This window comes from Erigeron canadensis, chromosome 9 (genome assembly GCF_010389155.1).
Source record: "Erigeron canadensis isolate Cc75 chromosome 9, C_canadensis_v1, whole genome shotgun sequence".
Lineage (NCBI taxonomy): Eukaryota > Viridiplantae > Streptophyta > Magnoliopsida > Asterales > Asteraceae > Erigeron > Erigeron canadensis.
Genome location: NC_057769.1, coordinates 36221080 through 36235982, shown reverse-complemented (window position 1 = coordinate 36235982; position 14903 = coordinate 36221080). Strand labels below are relative to the sequence as shown.

The 14903-nt window shown below is 32.9% G+C and overlaps 1 protein-coding gene across 1 annotated transcript; it reads right to left on the bottom strand.

Moving 5' to 3' along the window:
• Positions 1 to 10118: 10118 nt before the first annotated feature.
• LOC122583737 (lachrymatory-factor synthase-like) lies at positions 10119 to 10568 on the bottom strand. Its single transcript, XM_043756113.1, has one exon. The coding sequence runs from the start codon at positions 10566 to 10568 to the stop codon at positions 10119 to 10121; it is 450 nt and encodes a 149-aa protein (XP_043612048.1).
• Positions 10569 to 14903: the final 4335 nt, after the last annotated feature.

The window sequence follows — 14903 nt, the reverse complement described above, 5'->3', positions numbered from 1 at the left end:
TTGTTAATTTGTTCTTACTAATATTATTTATCATTGAAAAGTACAATTTAATGTAACAACCTTAAAAGGGCGTTTGATTTGCATGAGAATTTGGAAATGAGATAGATTCGAAAGGAAGATTAGAAAGAAAATGAACGATGGTCTTATAAATAAATTGTGTAATCTCTACTACTTTATACCTTTATGTTGAAGGGAGGTGATTTTTTTACTTGTGATTCTACTTAATATAATACAAATCAATTTTAATGACCATTTTGTCTCAACATTTATTAAGACTTTTTTACCTTTAATGATAATAGATATTACGCCGAGTAACTCATTTAATCTTAGTTTAAATCCTGTCGTACGTCAACATGTATCTTATAGAGTTATAGGATGTATATGTATTACTATATTACTATTGAAATAAATTTTTTAATATTAGAAATTAGAAATTGCATTTCATGTTTGAGTCTTAGTTCATGATTGTTTTCTTTTTGAGATAACAAATGCCCATTCTCGTATACTATTTGTTAATTCAATGGTTTTCTTTTAAATGTTGATATATAATTTAATAAACAATATGATGGGACAGTATATAATGAAAGTAACACTTTTGAGTTACAAAACTATTTTAACTCGCCATTCGCAAAGGTGGTTCTACATGTAAGTTGGTTGATCAAATAATCGCACTATAACTCAACTGGAGGTGTGAGTGGGTTTGGTGATGTTTTGCTGGCGATTCCCTTCCGGTAAGAGAGTCGTAGACCGCTTTACGCCTATAGTGGTTGATCCTAAGCCGTGAAGTCGGCTTGGGTTTTAGGGGATTGGAAATTCTTCCTGATAGATGTTAACACTACTCTTATAAATATTTTCGTTCTAGCTAGGATCTTACTAGACGCAACATATTAATATCGAAATGTATAGGATTTAGTGCGCATGAAATGTAACTAACTATGCCTGAAAAGTTATAGTGTGCACGAACTCAAGTAAACCGTTGTTGTATGCACAAACTTAGTAAAAATGTTTAAATCATATAACATGGTATACATGGTAGCCCACATGAGCTGCCACATGCAAGATATATATATATTTTTTTAACATGTTACGTGTAAGGTTTTGATTGGTCGGTCAGAAAAATTACATAATTTAAACATTTTTACTTTCATGCAAACAATAAAGGTTTACTTGAGTTCATGCACACTATAACTTTTCAGGCATAGTTAGTTATATTTCAACACACTTAACCCATATTTATATCTGTATTTATATAATAACTAAAACAATAGTTATTTAAAAATTTTTTTATCTTAGGCTTCTTCCATAACCTCTACAAACCTCATTTTATTACCAAACCAACAATATTATTTAAAATTTTACAGTTTAAACATTTTATTCTTAGATAAATGATTTCCATCCCATATAATAAACGTATAACATTAAGGAAAATAATTTAAGAATCTGGTAAATAATGAAATTCAAATCTTTGTAATTTTTATTTTCTTTATCTATCTATCTATATATATATATGGGAAAGATAATTTGAGACCAACTAAAAAAAGTCCAAAAAAGGACCATCGATTTTCGTAAGTTACACACCATCATCATGATCTACTATGATATACAAGACTTTTTTTTAAAAACACTAAGACTTTCAAGCGACGGGCCCACATAAAAATCATGTGTAAGTTAACTTACACACTTACACATGATTTTTCTATGGATCCATCGCCGGAAAGTCTTAGTGTTTTTACAAAAAAGTCTTGTATATCGTAGTAAATCATGATGGTGTACAAAAATCAATGGTCCTAGTTGGTCCTAAAATAAGAGGTGGTCTCAAATTACCCCTATATATATATATATATCAATCAATCAATCAATTATATAAATATATATATATATATATATATATATATATATATATAACATGTAGACTAAACTATAACAATCTATTTGCTTTCTTAATTTTGGCCACTAAACTTTTGTTTTTCCAACATTAGCTGACATTTGCACCACCAACTTATATTAAGTTTTTAGATTTTTAGGTTTCTTGCCACCAATCTTTGTGTTATTTTTTATTTTTTGCCATTTGAATCAAGTAGTTAACATCTCTACTTCTGGATACGGAGTTCAAATTTTTATTCTCATTATTTTTTACTTTTTGTCATTTGAATCAAGTACTTAACATCCTTACTTATGGAGACGGAGTTCAATTTTTTATACACATGTCTTGCAAGACTGGATGTTCTTTTTTATCTTATATAGATACTGGAAACAACCTCCTACTTAAGTAGGGATACAAGTGTCTACATCTCAACCTTCCTCATATATCGTAGTAGTATTCAGATCCAAAACATGTGAAAACGGCATTGGCTATTATTTACTTTTTATATATGTATAAAATCTAGAAAAGAAGATTAAAATTTCTATCTAAACTTTGAATCTTTGGATCTAGTGGTTAACATCATTGCCTCTGGTGACGGAGGTCAATGATTTTATTCTCATGCCTTGCAAGGTCGGAGGTCTTTTTTTTTTTTTAATAATCTTAGATATTACTTAAAAGCAGCTTTTCTGCTTAGGTATGGTAAGGTTATCTACATCTCAACCCTCTTGTATATCGACATGGTATTGAGGACTATTGTTAAAGTCGGAGTGCGCGAGTTCTAATTTTCACATATGGCCATCTAGGATGTCACTGCCGGAGTATGAATCACTAACATCACATGCCATTAAGAAAAATATGATGAGAAATTTTATACACATATATGTGTATTATTTCTTTCAATCTTTTTAATGAATTTTAAAACCTCTAATCCGTGACAACGTGTTTTTTGCTAGTTTATTAACATGATATGATGGTCGGGTCAAAGGTTTGCAACATTACTTATTATTCAAAGCTAGCTTTAAGCCAAATTATCATATGCTTAACACAACTTTAGATCGAATAAGTAATTTTTGGAATAAGAAGCGGGGTGAGAGATGGTGAACTACTCATATATGATTGTGACTTCTATTTTTTTTTTTTTTTACAAACAAATGTTCAGAAATAATATTTACAAATTCGTGTTATCTATGAAATTACTCCTAGAAACCAATAATTTTTTTCCCCCCAATTAAAGGCGCAAGATGAATAAATCATTGTTAATTTTTAGATTGTAGTTGTATTTTTTTTTTTTAAAGTGATATTCGTATCATTTCTTTTGATGATTGTACCACAACTATGCAAAACTCGTTTGTACAGTAAATTATATAACTTGTACATTGTGATACATTAATAAGAAATGGTGGTACAATTATCATTTTCTTGAAAAAATTGTTTTTTCATTTTTTATTTTCATTTTTTGTTTTTTTTGTTTTTTTGATCCACATCAAATTATAAACATTTTCCTTAAAAGTTTATTTGTAAGTCTAGTATTAGTCTTTTAACTAATTTCCACTTTTAATTACTAATGTACTTTTAATTGATGAATATTTGTAGTGACATTGCAGATGCTTATCAAGACCAAATGAAGCCACTGACTCACAAACTCATGCATCTAATCCTTCAAACAATGGATGTAACTCAAGAAGAAATGATTTGGGCTACTTCAAATCATCACTACTCTCAAAGTGCGCTGCATTTTAACTCGTACCCAATATGCCCTGACCCTAGCCATGCCATTGGTCTTGCAGATTTGTTTACTAAAAGTTTAAGCATTAGTCAACATGAATTTTTTTGTAATAAACTTGGGATTCTTAATTTGTCTTGAGGGGGGATGTTGTAAGTAACAAGAACATCTTAAGAATAGATTTCTACTTATTAAGTGTGTATTTTTATTGAAGGTATTGAAGAAGAAGATTTGGACTAAAAGAAGTGAAAGGGCATTTGCTGGAAGACTGATGTAAAGATGATAAGTCAAAGGTTAAAAGTGCTGTTTTGGAAGATTGAAGGGTTAGAAGTTAAAATATATAAATACACCATATCTCACATTTTAGGGTTAACACCATACGATTATCTACTGCAGCTGCTATTCTCTCATATTTGAAAGAGCTGTTGTGTTAGTTGAAGAATAAAGTTGCTGCCATGTTCTTGCACATGGACCGCACATGTTTTGAATATTTCTTAGTCATTTGCTGCACGTTTCTTTTAGTTTGTTATCGGATATTTTGGTGATGACCAAGTATTCCTTAAGAATAGGTAGTTTTGTTATTTCTTTTGAACATGTATTGTCATGCTCTATAAATGGGCAAGTGTTTATTCTAAAATAAAATCATCAGAAATTGAGAGTATCTTTGTTTGCGACTGTACTACTCTTTTAAGTGGTATCAGAGCCAGGTTGTGAGGTATCTGAGAGAGATCAATAGCTGTTGAAAACGCAAATTTCCAACCCCCTAGTGTCCCAAAATTCGATGGTGATTATGAGCATTGGAGCCTGGTGATGAAGACCCTGTTACGATCCAAAGAATACTGGGTTGTGATCGATCCAGGGTATGAAGAACCAAAGGAAGGAGCAACGATTTCGACTGCACAACAGACTGCTCTTGATGTCATGCGTCTTAAAGATCTGAAAGCCCAGAACTACTTGTTTCAATCCATTGACAAGCAGATCATTAAGACCATGACCCACAAAGAAACATCGAAGCAAATCTGGGAGGCCATGAAGAACAAGTATCAGGGAAATACAAGGGTGAAAAAGGCGTCACGGAATATTTTGGGAGTCACGGAACCTTAGAGATGAAGAATCATGAAGGAGTCACGGAATATTTTGGGAGAGTCATGACGTTGGCTAATGAAATGAGGAACTTTGGAGAAGAGATGACCGATGTGAAGGTTGTAGAAAAGATTCTCAGATCGTTGACAGAGAAGTATAATTACGTCGTATGCTCCATCGAAGAATCCCAAGACATAGATCAAATGTCAGTCGATGAGCTCCAAAGCTCCCTCTTGGTACATGAGCAAAAGTTTATGAGGAAGACAGGAGATGATCAAGCTTTAAGAGTGGAGACCGACACGTCAGGTGGACGTGGAAGAGGGCGAGGAAGAAACTCATACACAAGAGGGAGGGGACGAGGTCGTGGTAGATCAAGCTTTGACAAGTCCACAGTAGAGTGCTATAGGTGCCACCAACTCGGACACTTCGCGTATGAATGTACGAATGAAGAACAGTCTGTGAATTATGCCGAATTCGATGAAGGGGAAGATCTTCTGTTGATGACTCATGCAGAAGTAAAAAAAGAATGTAAAGAAGGTATTTGGTTTCTTGATTCGGGATGTTCGAATCACATGACAGGAACAAAAGAATGGTTTGTAAGTCTAAATGAAGGCTTCAAACATTCTGTTAAGTTGGGAAACGACATTAGATTAAATGTCAAAGGCATTGGTGATGTGAAGATGGAAGTCAATGGAGTTAGTCAGATTATTAGCAAGGTATACTATGTTCCTGATTTGACTTCAAACTTGCTAAGTGTGGGTCAACTTCAAGAAAAAGACTTGACTGTGATCATTAAAAGAGGAACCTGCAAGATATTCCACCCACAGCGTGGATTGATCACCTCTTCTATCATGACAAAGAATAGAATGTTTCTCGTTCAAGCCAAGATGAAGACCAATACAGAAAAGTGCATGATGATAGAAGATGAAGGCAAAGAGCAGATATAGCATAGAAGATTCGGGCATGTGAACAACAAATCCTTAAGAACCATGCAGTACAAACAGATGGTTAAAGGATTACCCAAAATGGCCAAATCATCCAAAACTTGTGAAGTCTGCAATCTTGGAAAGCAACAGAGAGAAAACATCCCAAAGAAAAGTAGTTGGAGAGCATTAAATCGGTTGGAGCTCGTGCACACAGACTTATGTGGCCCGATTGAACCAGAATCTCCAAAAGGAAGAAGGTATGTAATGGTGTTAATTGATGATTATTCTAGAAAAGGGTGGGTATATTTTCTCTCTAAGAAAAGTGAATTCTTTGAAACTTTCAAGAAGTTTAAAGTTAAAGTTGAAAATGAAACAAATCTAACCATTAAAAGTCTAAGAAGTGACCGTGGGGGAGAGTTTACTTCTAAGGAATTCAATGACTATTGTGACTCTGCTGGGATAAAGAGACAGTTAACTACTGCCTACACACCCCAACAGAATGGAGTTGCAGAACGTCGCAATAGAACATTGATGAATATGGTTAGGTGCATGCTGTTAGAGAAAGGTCTACCAAAATGGCTATGGTCTAAAGTTGCAAAGTGGGCATGTCATGTTCTAAATAGATGTGCAACTACTTCCTTAGAAGATAAAGTCCCTGAGACATTATGGTCTGGCCACACCCCAAATGTTGATTACATTAAAATATTTGGGTGCATAGGTTACGTCCATGTTCCCTCTCAACTAAGAACGAAGCTGGAGGATAGGAGTCACAAGTGCATATTTTTGGGAATAAGCACCAAGTCTAAGGCTTATAGGATATATGATCCTATACTAGAGCAGGTGTTTATTAGCAAAGATGTGATTTTTGCTGAGGAAGAAACCTGGGTATGGGAGAAAAAGAGTTTAGGAAATAATAAACTCTTAATTTTAGATGAAGAAAGATTGGAAGAGCAAAGTGAAAATTTGGGTATGTCACACTCAGATGTGTCTGGTCAGGAGAATGAAGCCAATAATAATCAAGGAATGGTTACCCCTACAAGGTCAACTAACGAGGGTGGGCCTAGTGAAGTAGCTACTGTTGATGGTGACTCCACATTTCAACAAGGTACAATCTCTACAATAAATAATAGGGCTGGTACATCTAAAAGGAATAAAGCTACACCTAGTTGGATGTCAGATTATGAAAGTGGGGAAGGACTTTCTGATGATGAAGTAAACTTTGTCTCTTTAGAAGACCCAACAAGTTATGAAGAGGCAGCAAAGGACCCAAAATGGGTCAAAGCAATGCAAAGTGAGATAGAGTCTATTTTGAAGAATGAAACGTGGGAGTTGGTGGATCTGCCAGAAGGTGTCGAACCCATTGGAGTCAAATGGCTATATAAGACAAAATTGAATGAAAAAGGTGAGGTTGATAAATTCAAGGCACGTTTGGTGGTTAAAGGGTATTCACAAAAGAAGGGCATAGACTACAATGAGGTCTTTGCCCCTGTGGCTAGATGGGACACTGTAAGAAGTCTGGTAGCAGTTGCAGCCGAGAAGGGATGGAAAATAAATCAACTTGATGTAAAATGTGCATTCTTAAATGGGGAGTTGCAAGAGACAGTTTTTATAAATCAGCCACTTGGCTTTATCAAGAAAGGAGAAAAAAGGAAGGTTTGTAGATTAAAAAGAGCATTATATGGATTAAAACAGGCTCCGCGAGCCTAGTTTAATCGCATTGAAAGTTATTTTTTGAAGGAAGGTTTCTGCAAAAGTGAGTATGATCATACTCTCTTCATAAAGACTACTGAAAATGGAAGTGTGATAGTCAGCTTATATGTTGATGACTTGATATACACTAGCGACAATAAAGATTTATGTGAAGCATTCAAGGTGTCCATGATGAAAGAATTCGAAATGGCTGACTTGGGGATGATGAAGTATTTTCTTGGAGTGGAAGTGAATCAAGGGAAGGCAGGAATAAGCATGAGTCAAAAGAAATATGCTAGAGAAGTATTGAGCAGATTTGGTCTGTGGGAAAGCAATGGGGTCAGAAACCCTATAGTACCTGGAACGAGTGTAACCAAGACTGGTGTTGGAGCTAAAGTAGATGAAATAGAATATAAGAGTCTAGTTGGGAGTCTCATGTATTTGACTGTCACAAGACCAGATCTTATGTATGCTGTAAGCTTCATTTCGAGGTTCATGTCTGATCCTAGAGAAGAACACTATGCTTTGGCTAAAAGAATACTAAGGTACGTTAAAGAAACCCACAGTTTTGGTTTATTTTATAAAAGAAATGTTGGGTTTGAATTGAAGGTATGCACGGATAGTGATTATGCCCGTGATACTGAAGATAGAAAGTGTACATCGGGGTATGTGTGTCTGCTAAGTAATGCTGCAATATGTTGGAGCTCAAGAAAGCAAGAGATAGTTACTCTATCATCTACAGAAGCGGAATACGTGGCTGCAACAACTTGTGCTTGTCATAGTATGTGGCTTAAGGGACTGTTAAAGGAGATCAGAGGAGCAGAAGTGGGCACAGTCAAGATAGCATGTGATAATAGTTCGACAATCAAATTATCAAGAAACCCAGTCCAGCACAGGAGAACAAAGCACATTGATGTTCGTTATCATTACCTGAGGAATTTGGTGAATGATGGAAAAATACAACTCACATTTTGTCCCACTTTGGATCAAGTTGCAGATGTGATGACAAAACCTGTGAAATTGGATACATTTGAGAAGATGAGGTTGCTGCTTGGAGTTTATGAGCTTAAAGGATTAAACTAAAATATGCATATATTTTAGTTTAAGGGAAGGATTTGAAAGAGCCGTTGTGTTAGTTGAAGAATAAAGTTGCTGCCATGTTCTTGCACATGGACTGCACATGTTTTGAATATTTCTTAGTCATTTGCTGCACGTTTCTTTTAGTTTGATTTGGTCTAGTTTGTTATCGGATATTTTGGTGATGACCAAGTATTCCTTAAGAATAGGTAGTTTTGTTATTTCTTTTGAACGTGTATTCTCATGCTCTATAAATGGGCAAGTGTTTATTCTAAAATAAAATCATCAGAAATTGAGAGTATCTTTGTTTGCGACTGTACTACTCTTTCAATTTTTATATATATAATTTTGTATCTATATATATATATATCATATCGATAATATTCATTCATTCGGCTATTCTTTTGTCAGTAAATCTAATCTTATTCTGGGATTGTTCTGTTGTTGTTTACATTTTGAAATTTCCTCAACCAAATATTCATGCGTTAACCTTTGAATCGGGATAACAGAGAACGACCAATTAACCACATATATATTAGCACCGTTGGGAGCCACCTTGATCGCCGAAAAATATGACTTAAACCTAACATTGCAATCAACCATCTCATAGCTCATGACATGTGGCCGGATCAACAGCTACTAATCGCTCCTTAGACCAACTAAATTTCTTGACACCTCCAACTTCATTTGGTAATGAGAAACCGGCCAATAGCGTATGCAACCGACCTCGCTATTAGTACCTTCGACCCCATCACAAGTAGACAAATTTGGAAAACATTTGTGGATGTTAAAAAAGTGTATGAACAAAGATAAATTCACATTATACAAGTGATTTAAAGGCGATAAATAAAAGTTCTTTCTTTTGGTACCACTAAATATAAATCTTGAAATGATAAAAAAAAAATTAAAAATAAAAAAAATAAAAAAAAAAGTAAAAAAAATCGAATCTATAACAAAGTTATTTAATGATTATAGGTAATAATTATAGTAAAATGGATGTATCAAGTTATTAGTTACGGAATATTATATTACAACAATTTACATTATTAAAAAAAAAACCGTACATACAAAATGAATGATGATTGATGAGGTGGAAAATTTTGAGTTATGTTTTGACTTTTGAGTCACGATTCGATGACCATATCATTACAAGATAATCTCCAGATTGAAAGTGGTGAGTGCAGTCACTTCTGTGCGTGTCCGGAGAAAACAAAAAGAACGAGCCTACGTATTTTGGACTCTTAACTTCTTGTATCAACAAGAAAATTGGAGTTCTTTTGCGAATTCAATTTAGAGTATGCAGTAGCCAATATGAATACTTTTCTGATGTTATTGATATTACAAACAATAGATCCTGATTCTAATCTTACTAAATAGCAGATACCAACAAAAGTTAAGTTCCGACCATGCATTATATAGTCTATAATTTGGTTCCCCGTCCCTAATTAACATTTAATACCAATATCACCCATTATTTTCTTACTCGCGATTGATTTACTTCCGACGAAAAAATTGATAAGTAGCATATGAAGATCCAAAAATAAAAAAATAATAATTATCTAGTCTAGTGATTACATAACCAATGGAATCAAAAGTGCAAAATAACAAACCTTAGCGCTATATGCCTTAAAAAAGTACGAGTAGTAATTTTATTTTCAAACATTGTGATCATTTATACATTAGAAGTACTCTCCATCTTTTGGTTCTTGATGGAAAGGCCGTCCAAGTCGCTAACAAAAATTTAAAATTAGCTCTTCTAAAACAAGGCATCCTCCATTTTCTTGGTAGCTTGATCGAGGCCATTTTGATACTTTTCGACCAAATATACATATGTTAACCCTTCAATAGGGTTAATAGAAAATGACCAGTTAACCACGCACCCATTAGCACCATTTGAAACCACCTTGATCGTCGAAAGATATGACTTAAACCCAACGTTGCAATCAACCATCTCATAGCTCATGGACATTTGCTTTGGGTCAACAGCTACTAACCGCTCCTTAGACCAACTAGCTTTATCAACACCACCATCTTCATTAGGTAACGAGGAACCGGCACAATAGCGTATGCAACCGACCTCGCCATTAGTACCTTGGACCCCATAACAAGTAGACAAATTGGGAAACCATTTGTGGAAGTTAAAAAAGTCTATGAACAAAAGCCATATTTGATTTGCAGTTGCTTTTGTTAGGCTACTTGAAACCATACCTTCCCATTTTGCTATAGATTGATGATGAATTCTCCATTTTTTTATGTCTTTTTCAAGGAGTGAAAGGTGGAGGAATTTATGCTATATCTACCTTAACTCTCACTTTTGGTTTATCCTATACCTATCCCTTTATTCATTCTTTTGGTCTATCTACAATAACTCACACTTACACAATTTTTTCTATTAGAACGGCATAAATTTATTAAAATAAAAAGGACCATCTAACAAGATACTAGAGGTCAAAATACAAAGAGTACAAATCTAGTATACACCATTTACACAACTAGATTCTTCTCGGAACTTTGACTGCTAAGACCGCAAAAGGGTTGAAAAAAACTTGTGCCGATTACAGTTACCCGAGACACAAGAAAAAACCCTATTATTGAAGGCCGAGCCACCGGTTTTCACTTCGAAATGTTTTTGGTACGGTCCCATACAAGTTACGGGGAAGACTAAGACCTTTGCAACAAAGAAAATACGAATAGAGAAACAGCCCAAAGCAAATAATTACCCTCGTACACCTCAACAACTTAAACTAAGGCTCCAAACATGCAAAACCTATTCATTGGATAGGTTGATCGATCCAAGCTTCCCAAGACATTTTGTTCTTCGTATCTCTGTTGTTTATCGAAAGAAAAGCCATAGCTACAATAGCATTAAAGGACTCCAAGTTGCACTCTTCAATAGTTTTATGCAGAATGTTGTTTATTTTTTTCCACAAATACCACCACCAAGTAAACAATATGGCTTCCACAAATACTCACAGTTACACATAGAAATGGCCGTCGACAAACAAGTCTAATTAAGGGGAGCGTCATGACTTCTAAAATCCCAACTCCCTTATATCCCACCAATAATATTTTGCCAATTCAACCTTTTTACAACCTTAACAGTTAAAGTTCCAAGATGGATCTAAATTATGTTTATTTTGTTGTAATTTAGATTTTGTAATTTGATCTCTAGTGCCTTGCTAGTTGATCCATTATTTTAATAAAATAGTTTAACTGCCGTTAAAAAAAAAATATTTTGCCAATTCATTTATCTCTTTATCCCATCCTACCAACCTTTTCAACCATCTTTAATGACAACCATGATTTTTTCAACCCTACCAATGTAAACCTTTTATTTTGTTACTAGTTCCGGACGTTGTCCCGGGAAACATTACAATTGTAAACAGTCTAACAAAAAAAAATTATTCAAATCTATAAAAATAAGTATGTGTTCATGGATCGAGATTAATTAAAAAACAATAAACATTTTGAAGAAAACATATATTATTTAAATGATTAAGAATAAAACAAAAGTTGACATTTTGTAAGTTAAAAATGAACAGTAAAAGTTTTGTGTGAAAGTGAAAATAGTTCGAATAAAAGTTTAGTGCTTAATGTGTAAGAGGGTAAAATTTGTGGTGAAAAATAAAAGAAAATCAAATAGTATAATAGTTTGGTGCTAAAAGGGTAAAGAGTTAAAGTATTGTAGTAAAATGAAAAGGATAAAGAGTTTGAGTGAAAGTGAAAGTAGTTTGCATAAAAGTTTAGGGCTAAGACTATAAGAGACTAAAATATTGTGGTGAAAATAAAAGAAAAATAAAAAGTATGAAGTTTAGTATTAAAAGTATAAAGGCATAAAGTATTGCGGTGAAAATAAAAAAAACAAATAAAATGTTTAGTATTCTTTACACGTTTCGCCGTACCAAAATGTAAAGAGTTAAGGTATTGTGGTAGAAATAAAAATAAAAAGTTTGTTTGAAAGTGAAAGTAGTTAAAAGTTTAGTGCTAAAAGTGTAAAGGTGCTAAAATTGTAAGAGGCTAAAATGTTGTGGTGAAAATTAAAAAAAAAAATTTAAAAAGTTTAAAAGTTTTGTATTAAAGTGTAAAGGCTTAAAGTATGTGGTGAAAATAAAAAGAATAAAAGCTTACTATTCTTTACATGTTTCCTCGTACCAAAGTGTAACGAGTTAAAATATTGTGGTGAAAATAATAATAAAATAAAAGGTTAGTGTGAAAGTAAAATAGTTCGCATAAAAGTTTAATCTTAAAACTGTAAGATGTTAAAATGCTATAGTGAAAGTGTAAGAAATACAAAAAGTTAAAAGTATAGTGCTAAAAGGGTAAATAGTTAAACTACTGTGGTAAAAATAAAAAAAAATAAAAAAGTTACTATTCTTTGCACGTAAATCCAGACCTTTTTTTAATATATATAAAATATATATATATATATAGGTTCTAGGTAAAATAAAACAAGTATTAAAGTAAAACAAATAAAACAATAGATTTTCCTTCACTAACAATCATTGTGCATCATCAAAATCATCGTGTATCAGTATATATGTGAATCTCCGTGCATCAATTTTATCATGATCTAAGGGTCAAGATCTTGTCTTATTTGTTTTACTATAATACTTGTTTTACAATAACTAACCCATATATATATGGGTGAGATAAAATAAGTCCAGCTAAAAAAAGTCTAAAAAAAGTCCATTGATTTTCGTAACTTACACACCACCATCATCATCTACTACGATATATAAGACTTTTTTGTAAAAACACTAAGATTTTCCGGCGACGGACCCACCAGAAAATCATGTGTAAGTTAACTTACATATGATTTTCCAGCGACGCGGTGGCCGAAAAATCATGGTGGTGGTCGGAGTTAACTTACACATATGTAAATTACATGGACTTTTTTTGGACTTTTTTTAGGAGGAATCATTTTATCTTTCCCATATATGTATATATATATATATATCTCAATGGTAATAAATGCTCGTTATTTTAGAATTTTATTTAGAAAAATGTAATTCTCCTAACCAAATAACCTAATAATATCACATGTCACCATTTTAATGTTTTAAGAGGACAAGTATAGTACCTACTCAATGCGGTGACGGTGGGGAAAGTGGTATAGTGGTGTCGTTGATGGTACTATTGGCGGTGGTGGCGGTGTAGGTTGATGTAATTGTGATAACGGGAAATTTAGAAGATTAAGGCTTAAAATGTTAATAATTAAAATAAAGGTTTAGAATGTAATTAATTAAAGACAATACATAAAAAGTCAAAAGTAATTCTAATAATTTAAAGATAGAATTACCTAAAATAAAAAATGGTGATTTTCTTTATAAGAGAGTAAAGGTAAAGATTATTAGGCTATTTTGATTGAAAGATTTATCATTTTCCTTTTATTATACATAGATAAAACTGGAAGTACGGAAGTGCGTGTCATTTTTTTATTTTTTTTTCTAACTTTAAATACTCAATATATAGCTAAAGAATAGGAATTGTAAACAAAGATATAATTTGGCGAAGTTGAAAAGCGTCTTCTATTTTACACTTGGTCCTCGGGTTTGTATCCACTTGCTCTTCTCCCTTTTCTACTCTTAACGCCCTCCATGTTTTTTATTAATGTGCCTTAGCCCAAATTAGATGTACAGCAACATAATATTAACTTTTTAAAATGTTAGAAATTAATCGAAAATTTTAAAACTTTATAGATATTTATCTAAATCAAATCATGTAGTTAATTTTTACTTCATTTCATTTCCAAAATTACGTTTTTTTTCTCCTTTTCTTTAAAAATAGCAAACTATAATACTGTTACCCGCATATTACCCGAATGTATCGGAAAATGTTTTTAATAATCCACTACTATAAATGTAAAAGGTGACTCTAATCACATTGTGAAACACTTATCAATAGGTCATCAACCTCATTGAACAACATTAACTTAATTATTCTATATTTATTTTTTTAAATCTGATAAAACATTTTGATATTGTGTATAATATATATGATACACCTATTATCGAAATTATTGATCTATATTGATATCATACCGTTGACATATTTATATTTCTTATAAGCGTTAGCTTCTCATATATTATATATTTGTAACACAATATCGGAATTGTTAGTTTCTCACATATCATATTTATACTTATGAAAATATCGTTTATCAATATTAATATATATATTATTATAAATTTAAATGTGACCGGATAAAACAAAAATATTGTCACCCGGGGCAACGCCCGGGTACATATCTCGTTTATAATAAAAATAAAATATACAATCTTAAACAAAATATACGAGTACATTTTATATTAACAACTCTGGATTATAACTAAACTTAATAACTACTTTGTAAACTAATAAAAGTTTAGGGGGCTAAACAAAATTTGAAAATATGCCGCTGTTTCACCCAACCCTTCGAAATCTTTCAGTGGCTTATAAACCCGCCCAACCCCAACCCTTCCTCAACCCAGTTATGCGACGGCAGGTAGGACCAACCCGATGCAGTAGAAGGAATAAGCAATGAACTTTAGTATTTGAATCA

Excerpts from the sequence above, each read along its gene's own strand:
- LOC122583737 (XM_043756113.1), bottom strand. The coding sequence starts at position 10,568 with ATGGTTTCAAGTAGCCTAACAAAAGCAACTGCAAATCAAATATGGCTT.